Source organism: Medicago sativa, chromosome 3, assembly GCF_051527215.1.
Source record: "Medicago sativa cultivar Bolivia chromosome 3, Bolivia_mono, whole genome shotgun sequence".
In the NCBI taxonomy this organism is placed as follows: Eukaryota; Viridiplantae; Streptophyta; class Magnoliopsida; order Fabales; family Fabaceae; genus Medicago; species Medicago sativa.
Window position 1 is genome coordinate 84,411,812 of NC_140751.1, and position 19,549 is coordinate 84,431,360.

Consider the following 19,549-nt stretch of genomic DNA (forward strand, 5'->3'; position numbering starts at 1 on the left):
TAATTTCTTATTCACACACGAAACATTCCATCATCTGAAATTTTTCCTAAATATCTCGTTTTAACAAAAAAAATAAATTGCCCACCCACCCATAAAATTAATTATTACCATAATTTCACTCTCATACACGGTCCTTTTTTATATAAAGTTGACCACCACTAACCCATTCAGACTGCATAATCTAATATACAAATATTAATTATACAAATATTTCTTACATTCTTTAACCAATAATGTTTACATTTTATTATTACATGAAAAGTGGGTCCAATGGTCAAATTAAAAAAGCATGAAATGAAACATTGTTATAGCAAAATCTTGTTAAAAAAGTCACATGTTTAATGATGCTTTTAACCGAAAAGTTATGGTTGAAGCGTGTCACTCTTCTTCTTTCCTTCTCCTAACTATTGTTGTTGTAGCATAGGGTGGTAGCTTCAAAACCAAACCTTAGTTCATGACACAAACCTTTGTGTTGTGTACGCTATATCACATACTTCACTCACACACACAAAAAAAAAAATCATCGTACTTTGTCTCTGATTGTGATCATCTGAAGAAGAAAAAAAATGCAAAAAACTTGTGATGACGGCGGCTCCGGTGGCCGGACGGTGGTGGTGGGAGTGAAAATGGATTCACCAAGCAAAGAGCTTCTTACGTGGGCTTTGGTTAAAGTTGCTCAACCTGGTGATCTTGTTGTTGCTCTGCATGTTCTTGGGACTAATGGTGAGTGATGATTTTCTTTTCTTTTTATTTTGTTGAGGTTTCTGTGATGATTGATATGTGAAATGGGTTTGTGTAGAAATTGTGAATGGAGATGGGAAATCATCGTTGCTTTCTCTTGTCAAGGCGTTTGACTCTGTTCTTAATGTTTATGAAGGATTCTGTAATTTGAAGCAGGTTCAATTTCTTATTCTTCTTTTGATTTTTTTTTAATTTATGAAGATGAATATGAAAATTCATTTTCTGTCTTCAAATTGATTACAAATGGTTAATGCATAAAATTTAATATTCTCACCTCCAATTATGATCTTAATAAGCAAAAAAATAAAAAATTCAGTTACATTATTTCATGTTTAAGTTTTTGTTTTTGATTTTCAATTTTGTAGGTGGATCTTAAGCTAAAAATTTGCCGTGGATCATCGGTGAAGAAAATTTTGGTACGAGAAGCAAATGCTTATTCTGCAACTCATGTTATTGTTGGAAGTGTTCATGGTTTTCATAGAATTCGGTCATCTAGCTCTGTAGCTAAGTATTGTGCTAAAAAGTTATCCAAGGACTGTTGTATTCTTGCTGTGAACAATGGAAAGGTTGTGTACAAGCGTGACAGCTTGGCAGCATCAACTGTTGCTGATGTACAAGGTTTTGGATTTTTCTTAGTTTTGGTTAATGTGGATCTCATGATTCATGAACTCAATTTAATTTACAGTTATTGATTTTGTTTTTTTGCTTTTGAAAGGGTTTGATCGACAACGTGGAAATGGTTTGCTTGGTTCAATTCAATTGACACATGGTTTGCTTGGTTCGATTCAATTGACACTCAGTAAGAATACAAAAGTACTTAATGCTGACCCTGATGAGGGAACTCGACGGATTTCGGATCACAGTTTAGCTAAGGTTTTACTGGATTCAACAGAAAATGTTAGACATCAGAGTTGCTCAATTTGTGGCGCATTGCAAGACACTTCTTGCCATAAATCTGCAGAAGAGCCTTCAGAAGGATCTGAAGTCTCATCTGGTGATTGTGGCAATGAGAATTCTTTGGCAATAGTCCCTGTACAGACAACTGATGCGGGACAGCTCGAATTGAAACCCGGTTGGCCGCTACTACGTCGGAATTTTTTACCAGACCGGCAATTACCTGATAAACTGTTCACGCGCGACCAGATCTCTGTGGTCCAGTGGGCAATGAGGTTGCCGCGTAGAAATCTTTCATACCATGTTGATCGTGATAAACAAGTTAGTATTTGTGATAAAGCTCATGGTCAATCTGTGGCTTTAGACAGTGAAAGTGGTGCTCTTATTCCAGTAGATTCGGAAATAGGAAAAACTTATTCGTCACCTGAATGCAATTTAAAAAGTATTCCGAAAGAATTGGAGGGACTTCATGAGAAATACTCATCAACTTGCATATTGTTTGAGTACCAAGAACTTGTATCAGCAACATCAAATTTCTTGCCTGGTTTGTTTCTTAGTATTAATTAAGTTTGACTGTGTTCGGTTTTAACAAAACCATTTTATTTTTAACAAGATTATTACAAATATGATTTCAGAAAACTTGATCGGGAAAGGAGGAAGTAGTAAGGTTTACCGAGGCTGCCTTCGTGATGGCAAAGAACTTGCTGTCAAGATCCTAAAGCCTTCATATGATGTTTTGAAAGAGTTTCTTTTGGAAATAGAAATCATCACTACATTGCATCACAAAAACATTATTTCCCTCATCGGGTTTTGCTTCGAGAATGGCAATCTACTCTTGGTCTATGATTTCTTATCAAGAGGAAGCCTTGAAGAGAACATTCACGGTAGACAAATATACCTTGCAACACCCCCTTTAACTTTTCTATGTGATCAAAATTCAAATAACATCGTACTTGTTTCTATATCATGCTAAATTAGGGACTAAGAAAAACCCTCGCGAGTTTGGTTGGACACAGAGATATAAGGTTGCAACAGGTGTTGCTGAAGCTTTAGAATATCTGCATTGTAAAGATGATCATCCCGTGATTCATCGGGATGTAAAGTCATCCAACGTATTACTATCCGAAGATTTTGAACCTCAGGTATTTATCTATCTTTCGATTGATTGGCTTTTAATATTTTGAATTATTTGTACCAATCAGTCCTTATGTTGGTCTGCTTTGATTTATTCAGCTCTCTGATTTTGGATTGGCTACGTGGGCATCAACTTCATCATCTCATATAACGTGCACAGATGTTGCTGGAACCTTTGGGTTAGTACTTTCAAGTTTCAAATCCATCAAAAACTTATCATCCGTTCTTATCCATACATGCTACCGAAAATGTTTTTAGAGCGATCCTGAATTATGTATTGCGCCTGTTTATGCAGTTATATGGCCCCCGAATACTTCATGTATGGCAAAGTAAATGATAAGATCGACGTCTATGCATTTGGTGTTGTGCTTCTTGAGCTTCTTTCAGGGAGAAAGCCCATAAGTGTTGATTATCCAAAAGGTCAACAGAATCTTGTTATGTGGGTATGTGTCAGTGATTATGTACTTACTTCCTAATCATTATGCATTATAGCAAAAATAATCGAAAAGATATTTTGCAGGCAAGTCCACTTATAAATAGTGGAAAGGTGTCACAATTGTTAGATCCTAACTTAGGTGATAACTATGATCATGATGAGATGGAAAGAATGGTATTAGCAGCCACTCTTTGTATCAAACGTGCTCCAAAAGCTAGGCCACCAATGAGCATTGTAAGTGGCCCACTATCATCTTTATTCTTTATAGCAAATTGAGCCCTTCATGTCATGTACAATGGACAGGAAAAATTCCTTTTTTGTTTAGCTTTTCCTAAATAATGTGGTACTTGAATTCTATTGCATACTTGTTAACTTTATTTTCTTGTTCTAGTAATGGATTCTCTGCGGTCAGACGTGACTGCAGACGTGATCTCATCCCTTAAAAAAATTAGAAGGTCCAGATAATTGTGTTTAAACTGTCAACTGTTTAATTTTTTTCAATGGCCGTGATTAGCTTGCTTGTGTGAATTTACGATTCCCTGACAGCAGGGAATTGGGTCCTTTGAGCACTGTCAAAAGTATTCTTATTCCCTTCATTAGTCCTCTGTCCATTGCAATTCTCATGTATTCTATTGGACCACAGGTTTCAAAGCTACTCCAAGGCGATATTGATGCAATCAAGTGGGCAAGACTAGAAGTCAATGCTTTGGAAGCACACGAAATGCTCGATGATGAAGCATGTCCACCAAGTAATATGCAGTCGCATCTTAATCTTGCACTGCTTGATGTGGATGATGACTCACTCTCCATGTATAGTGTTGAGCAAAGTGTTTCATTAGAGGACTATTTGAGAGGCAGGTGGAGCCGAGCATCAAGTTTTGACTGAGCAAATTACAAGCATATATTGCTTGCTACAACAAATTCTATTCTTCTATACTTTTTATTTTAATAACTTGTAGATATTGTTTTCTTTTGCATCTTCCATAAGCTTTGGCAACTTCATGGTTATTATTAAATGGGGGGTTTAGGATGAGAGGTTGTTTGTGTGTTCCCTCCTCCTTACCTTAATAATTAGGAAACTATGCCTCCTTAATTTGTTGGGCTAGTACCCCCTTTTTCATTATACTTCAAATGTTGTCTAGTTTTGGTCCATTGAGTTTTGTATAGGATGAAGAAGTTGTATTTTAGAGTATTAGGATCATTGCTCTTAATCCTAATAATACGACAACAATTTTGTCGCTTGGATTCTTTTACATGTAATGTAATATGACTGAATGCATGTTTTGATTGACTGTGAATTTAACGGAATTAGGGTGTGTGTTATCATGATTTTAGCAAAAAGAATACTTTGACGCTTAAATAAAATCACGGTGCTACCGTGATTTCATTACATTCACTATCGATTCAAACATGCACTTAAATATCATTTGCCTTACAACCTCTTCATGCGTATTTGGTTTCTCTCTGCTGATAGATATGTCTGTATCAGGTACACTTATACAGCAATTGCTAAAAAATACAAAACTATAAGGGAAACTTTGTGTGGTTTTCAAAATAAAGTAAAAAGAAAGAAAATAAAAAATTATGTAATTTGATAGTTTTTTTGTTACATAATTTGATAGTAAAGAAAACTAAAAAATTATGTAATAATGCAATGGTGGGATTTAAGGATATATATACAGTATATATTTTAAAACTCATATAATAAACCATATGCATGGGTAAAATTGGAAATTGGTCTTTTTTATTTCCTGTATTTCTTCTGTGACCACAAACATTTCCCTCCAGTTATTATGTAAGAAATCTTATCCATAGGAGAAGGAGTGAAGCTAAGCAATATACAAGTTAATAAGGCCCTCATGTAAGTACTTGTTGGCCATTAAAGTCAAGAAAACACCACTAAATTAAACATGGCCACAAGTTGTTCCTACATGGTTTCTACCAAATTATCCATACTAGGTTGGACAGGAGAAAGAAGAAAAGAAGTAAGAAACAGAACTCCATTTTTCATATCAGCTCAGCAACAATCTGATGTTAAGGAAACAGATGGTGTGAAAGTAGGAGAAGAGAAAGAAATACCACAAAATCAACAAATTAATCCAAAAGGAACAAAACCAAGGCCAGTTGAACCTCAGGTGATTGTAAAAGATCAAGGCATGACCAGGGAATATGGAGGACAGTGGTTGAGCTGTGCTACGCGACATGTGAGGATCTATGCAGCTTATATTGATCCAGAAACTAGTGCTTTTGATCAAACTCAGATGGATAAACTCACCCTTATTCTTGATCCTACTGATGAGTTTGTGTGGAATCCTGATACTTGCAACTTGGTCTATTCTTACTTTCAGGAGCTTGTGGATCACTATGAGGTAGTTTCCTTAAACATAATCAAATATACAATAGTTTCATATATACTGAATTCACATATCCTATAATTCAAGACTAGCATGTAGGCCTCTGCTTAGCAAAATATGTAGAAAAGTGATGCAAAAAAAATATCAATACAAGGATAGATAATAGTCTGTGCTTAAAAATTTAAGGAAACGAAATGATTGAGAGTTCAAGTGGTTGATGAACTCTAGTTAAAGGTGAATTTTTTGGAAGTATTTGAGTTCAAATCCTGACGAGAACAATTCTTAGTCAGACCACTTTATTTACCTTTCGGACAAACTTCGGATTGTCAAGGCTTCGTTACCCTGAAAGCGGATTGTCAAGGCTTAATAATTTAAATTTTGTAACAATGCTAGTTGTTAATCTAAAAAGCTAGGAGAAGGATAAACATAATTATATTTTAGTTATGTGCTAGTTTTGATCCAATTAAGTGTTAGAATTATATTAACCTTTTTGATAATTGAAAACAGGGTGCTCCATTGAATGAATACACACTTCGGTTGATTGGTTCAGACATAGAGCATTATATAAGAAAGTTGTTATATGATGGAGTAATCAAGTATAATATGAATGCAAGGGTTCTGAATTTCAGCATGGGGAAGCCACGGATCATGTTCAACAACAATGATATCCAACCTGAAGATGCTAGTACTTGAGAAATACTAATTTGTGAAATATACCAAGAAAAGTGAGCAAATCATTGATGTTTTTTGTGTATGATGAATCAGTCAGATATGTTATTACAATTACTAGTTCTTTAATTTGTAATTATAAAAGATAGAAATAAAAATCTTGTCCAAGATCAGATGTTTTTTGAGGTTGAGTAAAACCAATGCAAGTGCTTAATATGAGCAGCGTTATATTAATAAAAAGTTATGAACAAACATTAAAAATGTCATCTTAGCTAGCTAATAAAAAATCATGCTAACTTGTCCAACTCGACCTAATAGTTTAAAAGATATGTAAGAAAGAGGTCTCCATTCAATAATCAAAGAATCAAACTCGGTGATATGTTTTTGAGAATGCTTAAAGTCATCAACCACAAACTTGACATCCATCTCAAAAATGACATTCTTCGAGTTAAGCTTGCGCATCCATTCAATGTCACGAGGAGAGCGCCATCCCAGTTGAACATCACATTGGATCAAGAACAACCTTATAAATGAGTTTGACACCAATCTTAATTTAAAATCTTAGGGTATTATGTATGTGTGTTCTCCCACTTGTATATTACTCAATATTCATTTGTCCATCCATTATGAGACTTCTAACTCACACTTGTTACACAAAGATCTCTATATCAAATAGAAGTTTTTTCATTCGCATACACTTGCATTGCATTGTCTAACCATAGTTGTCGTAAAGACTTTCGATACAAGGAGTCAAATCCTTTAGTAACCATTAACTCTAATACCATTGTTGGATCATCAAGGAAGTCCCGAATCTGATAGATTTTTACATTAGACCAATAACAATCAAACGGGTGAGTTAGACACAACATCTTAGCCTCAAACCTTAAGACAATAAGTATGACAACATAACTTGTTGGCACTTGGGAAAATCAAATGCGAGACCTTGATGAGAAGTACATTCCAAGGACCCAAATCAACACCACTATACACCATTAAAGAGCAATTTTCATGGATGAATTAGATGAATGGTGGATAAATAAACTTAATTGCCACCCTTATAGCTTAGGCAAAATAAATCATGAAATCCTTTAAGTTTAACGTTTGTACCGGATTAGTCATTTAATTTTAAATTGATCATTGATGTTAGTAAAATTATGCACCTAGTCCTTGAAGTCATAGAATATATGCACCGTTACCCTTTTTCCATCAACCTCGGTCAAAAAGTGTTTATATGGACGTTTACGGTTAAGTTGACATGTATAAATTCACCCTTCAAAAAACTACGATTCATAGGTGTATTATTCGGTCTTAGTTTGAAAGAAAAATCATTCGATAACTTGATTTATAATGTTGTTGATAAAATATTTATCTTTTAAATTAGGAATAATTGCCAAATAGTAAGAAGAAAATGTATATAAGTAAGGGTAATGCTATAACACACCCACCCTTTTTCATGAAGGTGTGCATTAGCAACATCCACCTTCTTGTTTTTGACAAAAATACCATTATGTTAAATTAGATTTAGAGGGTATGAAAGTAATTTTATGTTGTTTTATCTCACTTCTCTCCATCTTCCGTTGACTTCTTCTCCAACATCCCATCCGTGATGGGTTTTTTTTGTTTTTTAATTGAAATTGAATTATATAAAAATTCCTAATTCCTAATTGAAATTGAAACCAAAAGTCAGATTTATTCCAACTAGCTCCTTCCCTCAATTGAACCAAATTTCTTAGCTGTCAAACCAAGTGAACAAGCCTCTTGCTTGCATCTCCATAAAAAAATTGGGTCAACATGTGTTTAATCTTGTGATTGCTTATTGCTTATTGCTTTAACGGTTCAACCTTGCAATTTGTGACAACATATGTTTAACCTTAACCTTTAGAAAATGGATCCCAGCGATAGCATTGTTGCAGGCAGTACATGGAATTAGATCAACAAAATTTCCAAAATTGAATTCCTCTCAAAATCCTCAATTGAAAACATTTCTGAAAAAATTCTTCGATGAAAAGCCCACTAAAACTGATGCTATTGTGTTTCAATAAAAAAAGAGTCAAGGAGATATATGTTCATTAATCAGAAGGGAAAAAAAGAATCAGTAAAAATAGTTTTCTTCTTTCCCTAACCTGCAACAAAGTGGTTTGTTTAAGAGCAAGAGAGAGAATGTTAATAGAAGTGGTGAAATGTCTTTAAAAGACATGTATTTAATCCCAAATGTAGAAAGAGAAAATGGGTATTTTTGTCAAAAACAAGAAGGTGGATGTTATTGTACGCACACCTTCATTTAAAAAGTGGGTGTGTTATAGTATTCCCCTATAAAGTAATTATGTTTGATCTTATAAACACTCTTTAGACATTCCACCTCAATATTAAATGATCAGATAAACACTTTATCTAGAACAATAATGCTAGCAGTTTTATGTCATTTCAAATTCGTAGAGTTTCACAAAATTATATTTGATCAATGTGATTTGATTAAAGAGTATGAATATTGAGAAAAAAATATTTAAATTGTTAGGCAACGCTGTGATTAGGTTCAAACCTCTACTTATCCACTAGTTCTCATAGAAATTTGGGTAAAAAAGAACTTATCTAAGTTGTTAGTATGTGGGGTGCCACGTGCGTGGTATGGGCCCAGTTAAGAAACTGAAGGTGAACCGTGGCTTGAGGTGAGATTGAAAGTAAAAATGAGATCGACATAGTTACCGACCGGCACGGCACCGCTAATAAACATTTGATTTGACAATCACCTACCTACGTTGTTGTCTTGTCTTTTTTATTATTCTGTTCTGTTGTTTCTTCTACTCTCACTCTCGATTCCAATTCCATTCCACCATGGCTTCCTCCCTCGGCGACAATTTTAACATTCTCTCGCCGAAACAGGTTCCTTTACTCTCTCTCTCTCTAACCTTTTCACATTCCAATAAACATTTCTGATTTTTGTTCCTCGATTCATTCAGCAAGAGTTGGTGAAGATACTATTGAAAAATGGCCAAGACCACCTCTTCCGCGATTGGCCGGCACCCGGCGTCGACGACGACGAGAAGAAAGCCTTCTTCGATCAGGTTTCCATTGCATAGATAGATAGATAGATAGATCTGTTCTTTTTGTTATATTATATCTATCTATCTAAACGACACTGCGATTTTTGTTTGTTAGCTTGTTCTACTTGATTCCAGCTACCCTGGTGGTTTGGAAGCTTATATCAATAACGCCAAACGACTCTTGGCTGATTCCAAAGCTGGAAATAACCCTTTTGATGGCTTCACCCCTTCCGTAAGTCACAATTATTACTTTTCTCTGTTTCTTTGTTCTTTTTTATTATATATATTTTCACCTTTGTGCATTTCTGTTATATGTATATGTACATTGATTGATACTTTTGAATTTGAATTTTAAGATTAATTTCTATGCACAGGTTTTACACATGCATCCAATCAAACTACATCACATTGTATGCATCCAATTAATTTGATTGGAATTGGATACATGCATGCATAAAACAAGTTTTCCAACGTCCTTGCATTTTTTGTTTGTGCATGTTCGGGGAATGGCAAAATGTGCATGACTGTTTAGTAATGACTTTGCAGGTTCCAACTGGTGAGACATTGACATTTGGTGATGACAACTTCATCAAATTCGAGGAAGCAGGTGTGCGTGAAGCTCGCAGAGCTGCTTTTGTTCTTGTTGCTGGCGGTCTTGGTGAGCGTCTAGGATACAATGGGATTAAGGTATACTACCTTTATCATTTTTTTGCTCTATCATTCTCTGTCATGATGACATCTTGTATATACAAGTTTGTTGTTGTTTTGTCAAAATCAACCAACATCCATATTATGGTGTTAGGGTTGTTGGTGACCATTGTGATTTGTGAGCTTATCAACTTAAATTTTGGAGTACTATGAATACCAAAATTTACAATGTAGCTATAGAGCTTATTAGCTTAAACTAAATTTTGAGGGAGCCAAATTAAACGCTGCCTACACTAGGAATATTTTTGGTGGATCTTGATTAAATGAAGGTTATGATGAGGAATCTAATGCCCAGACACATTGTTATTACATTATGTGGAGAAGAAGCCGTGTGTTAGACTAGGATGACTCTGTTAATAAATCCAATATCCAATATCTAGTCTAGGTTACTCACTCAATATGGCACTGTGGGCCTCTCTCCTTTTGAATCAGAGGGTTTTTTCCTCCGATAAATAAATTTTTCAAAAGAATTTTAAAAACTTTTGTGACTCCCTCCATCACAACAAAGCATGAGAAGGGATTTAATAATTACTACTCCCTCTGTCTCGTTTTAAGTATCTCATTTGAGTTGTGCACAATTTTTAAGAAAAAATGATTAATTGTGTTGGTTTCAATGATAAAACTAGTTCCATTTACTAAAGCACCCTTATTCATTGTAGTTAGGTGTGCTGAGATGCAATAAACAAGGGTATATTAGTAAAAATTGATAATTAACGTTTCATTGGTATTCTAATGTGGCGGTTAATTTGAGACAAAATAATATTGCAAATGAGACACTTATAATGAGATGGAGGGAGTAGTTCTTAATCATAGCTTCTTCCCTTCTTCTTTTAGGTTGCTCTTCCGGCGGAAACAACTACGGGAACATGTTTCTTACAACATTATATTGAATCCATATTGGCACTTCAAGAAGCAAGCTCAGAAGGTAGTTATTAATTTTCTTTCCAATAGAGTCATATTTAACCATCCGATTTTGGTAAGTATGTGGTAAAACAAAAGACTTTGAGAAACTTGTGTAGATGGCCTTTCTATATTGTACCCAATTTCTATGACTGAGGATCCATTCATTCTGACAGAAAATAACTTTTTCTATGCTATTATTTTTGGAAAATGACTTGATATTGGAAGAAACAAAATTCAGTAGAAAATAGCGCCTAGAAAACATTTCTGGTGAATTATTTTTTCTTAAAAAGCATTTTTTTACAGAATTTTATGTATTATGTGAAAACATTTTTAAAATGACATGACATGTAATCGTTCTCTCCTAAGATGAATTGTAATAGTCGACTGTTAGCACAAACATAGGAGTTTGATCGAAATGCCTTTTTTTTCCTCTCATAAAATGGTTTCCCAAAAATATTTTCCACAATAGAGAAAGAAAGTCTACTTTTAGAGTTTCTTTTTCTTTCTCTCTTTCGAACAATATCCTATCCTATTCTGGTAATTGGTATCAACTATGGTATTAATTACCTATAATATTTCAAGGTATTTTCTGGTAATGGGTGTGCTTTTCAACTTTCAGGTGAAGGCAAGACACAAATTCCTTTTGTTATTATGACCTCTGATGACACTCATGGGCGTACCTTAGAGCTATTAGAATCAAATTCTTACTTTGGTATGCAACCCACACAAGTAACACTCTTAAAGCAGGTATGTCTTTTACGTCTTGTGGAAAGTTCAATCTGGCATTAAGTTTTTTAAATTATTAATTCTGAACATGATTCAGGAAAAAGTTGCTTGCTTAGACGATAATGATGCCAGGCTTGCATTGGATCCAAAAAACAGATACAGAATTCAGGTATTGTTGGATATAAGTCTGATTGCGTTATTTTAAAAAAGGCGGAGAAAAAAATGTCTTCCATTAACATAAAATGTTGGATTTGAAACAAAGTGCGTTCTATTAACCGTTTCTCTTTGGGTAGACGAAACCTCATGGGCATGGCGATGTGCATTCACTTCTTCATTCCAGCGGTATTCTGAAAGTATGGTATGACTCGAGCAGCTTATAGATCTTTAAGGCCTACTTATATGTCTTCAATTTCATGTTTCTGATATATAAAGACATTTGATAGAACTTTTAATCCCATGTTCCTAAGTAATTTAAGAATGTTCTGAATATATTTGGGCGCAAAAAAGCCGCCATGTCACACTATAAATATCGGGATCAGTTCTATGGTGCACAAGTGTAACAAGTCTTGCATCATGCACAAGCTAGTTTCCACCATTGGATCAATAAATCTCACCATTAAATTAAATGAAGTATGATGTGACTTTTGATCAAATGGTGGAAAGAACACTTGTGCATGGTGCAAGATAATTTTGTTTGTGCATGTTAGACAAAGCCTAAATATTGGTTGCCAATTCTATAAGTTGATGGGATTGTATTCTAAAAATCCAAGAAATAAATACAGCAAATGGCTCTTTTTATTTCGCTGATATGCTTTGATCGTAAATTTGATGTGTTGAATGTATACTTGTTAGGTATAATGCTGGGTTGAAATGGGTTCTCTTTTTCCAAGATACAAATGGACTTCTGTTCAAGGTTAGTTGCTTTAGCATTTTATACTTTCAACTTATCTTCCTTTATTTCCCTGTCGGTATATTTTAAGTATTAATTCGTGGATGCAGGCAATTCCATCAGCACTGGGTGTCAGTTCTACCAAGCAGTACCATGTTAATTCTCTTGCAGTACCTCGGAAAGCAAAAGAAGCTATTGGTGGAATTACCAGGCTCACCCACTCAGATGGTAAGTTGATTGTTTCATCCCTCATAGACAAAGACGGTAGTGCTGAATGCTGATTCTGGAGTCGCGTATGTTATATTAATGTGGATGAGAATAATACACTTGCATCATAACGCATAGGTATGATGCTGAAACAATTTTGATGCTGATCTTCACACTATTCACTTGAGCTAATACAATTCATAACTGTAAGCCTGTGAAATCTTAACGAACCAAGTAGCTTTTTCATACCCTCAAATTGTGTGTATAGTGTATACTACTCTATTTTCTTATTTTCTTCAGGATTGAAATGCTACCAAGTTCAAGTAAATAGTTGCTAGGGTAGATCCTTTTCTTTGATAAAAAGTATTTGGTGTTAGATCACAGTTTGAAATCCATAACATTTGATTGTGCTTATACTTTTACATGCTTGGAGGTTTTATTCAAATTTATTAGCATTATATAAATAAAATGCCTCATGACTTTGTTATGTCAAATGAGATTTTTTATGGATTTTCTAGAATTCATATGTTTAGCACATGACCATTAAAATGACAGGAAGGTCTATGGTGATAAATGTGGAGTACAATCAGCTAGATCCTCTTCTGAGAGCAAGTGGATACCCAGACGGTGATGTCAACAGCGAGACCGGCTACTCCCCATTTCCAGGAAATATAAACCAAGTAATCATTTTTCATACTTATCTCAGTGTTATCATCCTCCCTCCCAGCCGTGGAATTCACCTTTTTAATTATCTATTGTGTGGCTGATTTGATAGTTTACTTATCTGCATTATTATCATGTCATATGGTGTGAGGCTGTGAGCTTTCAGATCATTATGCATTATGTTTGGAAATTTGAATACTAGACATTTCAGGCTTTGATAGTTTTAGTTGTGGTTGGTGTTATATGACATCATATCCTTACATAGATGAACTGCATCATGATTATGCCACGATTGCATAGTGACAATCTCTTTCTTTTCTTCCAGTTGATTTTAGAACTTGGTCCTTACATCGAAGAGCTCACAAAAACAGGAGGTGCCATACAGGAGTTTGTTAACCCAAAGTAATTCTTCTTTCTAATACTCACTATACTATATTATTACTTCATCAATTTGGTGTAGCATGCTTCAATTTTCTTTGATTACATTCCATGCTTTGTTGTTGCATCCGACTTTGCTTTACCATTTTCTTTTATCTCGTCTTTCTTTTTTCTAGATAGATGATTGATGTTATTCTTTACAATATGAACTATTCCAATTGGTTTGTGGTTAAACTAGCATTATTTTATGAGAAAGTTTTCATGAAAAAATTGAGGAAAAATCTATGCTGACTTAAATTTATCTTGCTGTTGTGTTTTTCTCCTGATATAACACATCTACAATGTTGTATTTACGCACTGCAGGTATAAAGATTCCAGCAAAACTGCATTTAAATCGTCAACTCGACTTGAATGTATGATGCAAGACTATCCAAAAACATTGCCCCCATCTGCCAGGGTTGGCTTCACGGTAAATTATCTATTTAAGAGCAGTATATAGTTTTAGCGAATCTTATCAAGTTTGACTTTTCATCATTTGAGATTATCTTGAGTTATAAATGGAGTCCGTACATGCTGTGATGTCATTTTATGGCTGTTTGATTGTTATGCTTGGTGTTACCTAACTGGTCCTATGTAATTGTGCAGGTGATGGAAACATGGTTTGCTTATGCACCTGTGAAAAATAATGCCGAGGATGCTGCTAAGGTACTGCTTAAATTTTAATGTGAAAGTTCATACATGCAGAAACAAAAGAAAGAAAAGAAATAGTGGAAGTGTTTGATTTCCTAGTTAAGTGTATGTATTCAATTGATGTAGATTGGAAAGGTCTTGCGACAAGTTTGTGAAATTAATAAATTTGATTCGAATTGAAATTTTTATTGTATAAAGGCTGGGTGATGGTGTCTTAGGTCCCGCTTAGTTTTTTTTTTTTTTTCTTTCACTTTTCATTTTTTAATTTAAATTTGCAAAAAAAAAAAAAATCCCAATATTCAACGTTTTGTAAAAGAAATATTGGAAACAACTTCTAATTGTTTTGTGCGTTTTATATGTACAGAACTTCGAAAATAGGAAATGCATTAAAAAGTACATTTTTGTAACTAAAGGTGAAAATAAGAAATGAAACCATATAATGGAAACAAAAACAAACAAGCCCTTAACTTTCTAAAAGGTTTTCAAGATGGATAATTTCATGTACTTTTTTTATCTGAAGGTGCCAAAAGGAAATCCATACCATAGTGCTACCTCTGGAGAAATGGCTATATATCGTGCAAATAGCATTATTCTCAAACAGGTAATTAAGTGATTTACCCTTGTAACCTGCAAGTCTTGAATGCTGTGACACAGGTGTTTTATTTTCTTTTAATCATTTTATGTTCTTTCCCTTTGAATTAGTTTTGTGAAAATATTTGCAATAGAATTTCAATTCATGTTTTAAGTACCTTGAGTCCATCGTACAGAATAAAGAAAAAGAGAGATGCTGACCATAAGATCTAAATTGAGTGGATTGGATTGCTTTGGGCATAATGTGATAAAAAGATAACACTCAAAGCTCAGAGGAAAATTTTATTGCACAACTATAAAACAAGCAATGTTGCATACTGCTACTGCTGCCTGTTACATATAAAATTATCAGGGAAGAAATTTCACAAAGGGGGTTATCAGGGAGAAATTTCAGATAACCCCCTTTGCAGCGAAGATGCTAGAATTTCGTATTAGGTGATTTGAGCATGTACGGAGAAGACCTTAGAAACAATAGTAAGGAGAATAGATCTGGTTTCCAATTGCTAAAACCATGTCTAATTTGTGCTTTTGTCGTGACTGCCTAGATACCAATTGCTAAAACTATAACTGTTATAATAAATTCTCTGCATTCTTTTTGCCCTTCCAGGCTGGTTTCCAAGTAGCAGATCCAGTATTGCAGATTTTCAATGGTCAAGAGGTTGAAGTTTGGCCCCGTATCACATGGAAGCCAAAATGGGGTCTGACTTTCTCTTCAATCAAGAGCAAAGTCAGTGGAAATTGCTCCATTTCTCATAAGTCTACACTCGCGATCAAGGGTCAAAAAATTTTCATTGAAAATCTTTCCGTAGATGGGGCTCTTATCATAGATGCCGTCGACGATGCAGAGGTATTCCAATACAATTTATCGGTATTTAACCTTGACGAGTGTTTTGCTGCATTTGCATACTAACTATTTGGTAGGAATAGTTACAAGATGTAAGAAAGCACAATAGTGTAGCCTTTTTTCCTAACACTACCCCCTACTCCTCAGCGCTGTTATCAACTTTTCTGCATAGGTTATCATTAGGTATGGTTTTCGCCTATAGGTGCTAATATTTAGTTTGGACATAACATATGTTGAATTTGTCAATAACAACTGTGGAACCTAACTTCTAATAAATACATCCACACTTGATAAACCAGTCATCCAAATTTATATAGAAAGTCTTATTTTATTTTTCTTTTACTCTTTATATACTAAATTCTCAATAACGACTGCACATGCTATAGATATTCCATTCTTATTTTTAATTACTTTTATTACCATAAATAATCCCCACCACTATCTCTTCAAAAAGTAAATGAAGCTTGAAACTTATTCTATTCACTTGAATGCACATGCATGTGTTTGATTGAATCTTTTAAATTAATGTGCTTTTTTTAATGAATTATATAGGTAAAGGTAGGTGGTTCAGTTCAGAACAAGGGTTGGACTATCGAACCAATTGACTACAAAGATTCGTCAGAGCCTGAGGTATTGAGAATCAGAGGTTTTAAATTTAACAAAGTTGAACAGGTGGAAGAGAAATATTCTAAGCCAGGCAAATTTCACCTCAAGGCTTGAAGATGCATTTGTGCAAAGAATATTTAGCCCTTGTGCTTCATTATCTATTCTTTATTCTCTTGTAATGTGAGCTATAAATTGGGTTTGGGAATGCCTTTTTAGTAGTAATAATAATGTTCTAAGTAGTGACATTAAAGTTTTGAAGGGTTTTTTGCACAATGGCACCCTCCCACCTAGGGTTTCTGTGTGGAGTAACTGTATTATTATTTTGTTTATAAGATTAGCTCCACCTTGACTAGGGGGAATTTTATGCATTTATAGTCTTCAAGGTGTAAATGATACGATACCCTTTTTATATTGGCACGCTTGAAATTTAATAGCATACACAAACTTAAGGGTGTGATTGGTTGAAGAGAGAAGTTTCTTTTTTTTTTTGATCTAGTGGGGAATGGGATTTTCTGCAGTTGCACAACATGACGTTGTAATCGATGTTAGTTGTACTGATTGAAAATTTACGGCCAAGATTGTTTTAACTAAAAAGACAGTTTAAAATATAAAATGTTCGATCTCGGATTAACGACCGGGATGAAGAAAAAAAACCACATGTATTTATTTATTACAGCAGCAAATCTGGGTCCGTCTATTGGCCAAACAAAGATTCAAAAAGCACACAGGAGAAGGGAAATATGGTGACCTAGGTTTTTGTCGAGAAGTTATTTGGTTGGTGCAATTTTTTTTGAAAGATTTGTATAAAGGAAAGTGATAGAATAATTAACAAGGATGTTATTTGTTTTCAAGTTTGCGTGAAACACAAGGCCAGGAAGGTCCCATGCAAAATACGCAATAGTAAGAGCAAGAGACTTGTACCATGAGCAACTTTGTAAGGACGTTTGAAAAGAAAATGCTAAACGGAGAAAAACATATCAAGAAAGAAGCAAGCAATTAACCAAAGACTTCAAATCAAAATCTTCAATGTTTTTTTGTCCTTTTTTTATTATTGATATAGCTTTTTATCAATGTTTATTTCATAATCTTCCCGTGAACATAATGATATCCATGTAGTTTGGTTAGGTATGTACCCTTCATCCAATCAATCAATGTTATATATCATATTTTCATATTAATCTATTTTAAAATAAACTCAATTGCTAAACAAATTTTGCGTAGAGGATATTTGTACTGATCCAAACTCCAAAGTACCTAAAAATTTATCATTGATGATTTTTCAATAATGATTGGTTCAAATAGTAAGAGATTTGAGCTCTCTTATGCAAGTGGTCCGAAGTTTCGACTCTTGTGTATTGAAAAAATTTGGTTGAAAAGATAGAATACACATTGTGTTTTCAACAAATTTTCTAATAAAGATTAGTTATCGACAAACGATAGAGATTCTTTGAAGTTTCAAATGATTATAAAGTAGCATTAATTAAGCTGGTGGATCTAAATCTAAGCACTAGGAATATGCTACTAGCTCTTTACACGTGCTCTCCACGATAAAGGTCTCCCTCCCTACCTACTAACAGAAAGGTAGAGACACGATACACGCACCAAACACGCATTTGAATGCCCACTTTATAGTTTATTCCCATAAATGATGAAATCCGAAGTTTACAATGAATACGATATGGGTGAATTGCCAATAATAATATTGTGCCCCTGTAGAGAAAGGACGAGGCATTTGTGGATCTTTGTTAGTTGTTTGATTCCAAATACATTATTACCAAGCAAACAACGAACTTTTATTTTTCATCGACTCTACTAACTAAATTGTCAATCACTAACATATTGTATTTAATTGTATATCTATATTTTTGTATTTGATTATAAATTTTTATTATATAGGACACTCAAATAATTTTGTTAAATAAATCAAAATAAACTCTCTTTAGTTTTTATAAAATATTATTTCTATTGTGGTGAAAATTTTCCTGTTATAATGAGATTAAACAAAACAAAACCGGTTAAAGCTTAAATAACATTATAAAAAATAATAAAATTGCAAACACAATAATTTTAATAACCATAGATCTTGGATTCAGATCCATCTCTATGAATGTTGTTTAAGGAGAGTTTTGTTGACTATTGTGATCATTCAAGATTAATCTCTACAATTGCATGCAAATACACGATTTAAGTTGTATCACTTTATTATATTAATTTTTTAAAACATAAAAAAAAAACTAATATTAAAAAAATTCTATTTCCTACATTAAAAAGAGATAGATCTTAGAAGAGTTTATAAAGAATAATACTTTTATCTTACAAATTAATTTTGTAATGATATAACTTAAGTTGAATATAAAACTTAACATGATATAGAAACCAAAAAAAAAAAAAACTTAACATGATATAAGTATCAATCAGGTTAACCATCGTATTATTTACACACCAAATTCAGTTGTGTTAGCCACAATCGAGTGTATTAGAAAGGGAAAAAATAATCAAGTTCTATAAGATGTAAGATTAATTTATATAAAAAATACATATCACTTTACAATTGAGTGTCTATCTATTAGTTTAAAGAGAGCACCGATTTGTAACCTAAGAAAAGGATAATAAAGACAAATTTTTATGGAAAATGTTAACTAGTACCCGGGACATTGATTAAGGAAACCAAATATAATATAAATATCTTGGAACTTGTGTAATCAAAGTTTAAAAAGTGTAAAGAATGATGTTTTCAATGCAAATATTACCTACTTCCTTCGGTCACATTTATAAGCAAAAAACACATTTTTAGGTTCATTGAATAATTAATGTATCCAAATCACATTTATATGTTAGATACATTAGTTATTCAATGTACCTAAAAAATTGTTTTTTGCTTATAAATGTGACCAGAGGAGTATTTTGTTTCCTTAACTAGTGCTCGGGGGCACTAGTTAACAAGACCCAATTTTTATTTACCCATCAATAAAGTTGATTAGAGTTACCATAAAAAAAAAGTTGATTAGAGTTGTAAAAAAGTGAATAGAATTTCTCATGTTTATTGAGATAACATCAATCAAAATCATTCATTTA

At 33.7% G+C, this 19,549-nt stretch overlaps 3 protein-coding genes across 3 annotated transcripts; all 3 read left to right on the top strand.

The window, feature by feature from the left end:
* Window positions 1-380: 380 nt before the first annotated feature.
* Window positions 381-4,513, top strand: LOC146941153 (protein kinase STUNTED-like). The gene is made up of 10 exons (XM_085754942.1): window positions 381-723; window positions 800-897; window positions 1,107-1,359; window positions 1,457-2,179; window positions 2,271-2,519; window positions 2,614-2,777; window positions 2,869-2,948; window positions 3,065-3,212; window positions 3,290-3,439; window positions 3,849-4,513. Exons 1-10 carry the CDS (start codon window positions 567-569, stop codon window positions 4,089-4,091), a joined length of 2,265 nt encoding a protein of 754 aa, XP_085611068.1. The 5' UTR covers window positions 381-566; the 3' UTR covers window positions 4,092-4,513.
* Window positions 4,514-5,076: 563 nt separating this feature from the next.
* NDHM (subunit NDH-M of NAD(P)H:plastoquinone dehydrogenase complex) lies at window positions 5,077-6,401 on the top strand. Its single transcript, XM_085754943.1, has 2 exons — window positions 5,077-5,574; window positions 6,067-6,401. The coding sequence occupies exons 1-2, from the start codon at window positions 5,116-5,118 to the stop codon at window positions 6,250-6,252; spliced, it is 645 nt and encodes a 214-aa protein (XP_085611069.1). The 5' UTR covers window positions 5,077-5,115; the 3' UTR covers window positions 6,253-6,401.
* A 2,580-nt stretch (window positions 6,402-8,981) lies between these two features.
* Window positions 8,982-16,940, top strand: USP (UDP-sugar pyrophosphorylase). Its single transcript, XM_085754944.1, has 17 exons — window positions 8,982-9,108; window positions 9,186-9,290; window positions 9,385-9,501; window positions 9,816-9,956; window positions 10,812-10,902; window positions 11,500-11,627; window positions 11,704-11,775; window positions 11,900-11,964; window positions 12,459-12,519; window positions 12,606-12,723; window positions 13,258-13,382; window positions 13,691-13,767; window positions 14,107-14,212; window positions 14,389-14,448; window positions 14,954-15,034; window positions 15,632-15,871; window positions 16,421-16,940. Exons 1-17 carry the CDS (start codon window positions 9,061-9,063, stop codon window positions 16,586-16,588), a joined length of 1,803 nt encoding a protein of 600 aa, XP_085611070.1. The 5' UTR covers window positions 8,982-9,060; the 3' UTR covers window positions 16,589-16,940.
* The last annotated feature ends 2,609 nt before the right edge of the window (window positions 16,941-19,549 follow it).

Coding starts and splice junctions, on each gene's coding strand:
- NDHM (XM_085754943.1), top strand. CDS start 5,116: ATGGCCACAAGTTGTTCCTACATGGTTTCTACCAAATTATCCATACTA. Junction 5,575..6,066: donor AGCTTGTGGATCACTATGAG/GTAGTTTCCTTA, acceptor AATTGAAAACAG/GGTGCTCCATTGAATGAATA.
- USP (XM_085754944.1), top strand. CDS start 9,061: ATGGCTTCCTCCCTCGGCGACAATTTTAACATTCTCTCGCCGAAACAG. Junction 9,109..9,185: donor ACATTCTCTCGCCGAAACAG/GTTCCTTTACTC, acceptor CGATTCATTCAG/CAAGAGTTGGTGAAGATACT. Junction 13,383..13,690: donor TTCCAGGAAATATAAACCAA/GTAATCATTTTT, acceptor CTTTTCTTCCAG/TTGATTTTAGAACTTGGTCC.
- LOC146941153 (XM_085754942.1), top strand. CDS start 567: ATGCAAAAAACTTGTGATGACGGCGGCTCCGGTGGCCGGACGGTGGTG. Junction 898..1,106: donor GATTCTGTAATTTGAAGCAG/GTTCAATTTCTT, acceptor TCAATTTTGTAG/GTGGATCTTAAGCTAAAAAT. Junction 3,440..3,848: donor CTAGGCCACCAATGAGCATT/GTAAGTGGCCCA, acceptor ATTGGACCACAG/GTTTCAAAGCTACTCCAAGG.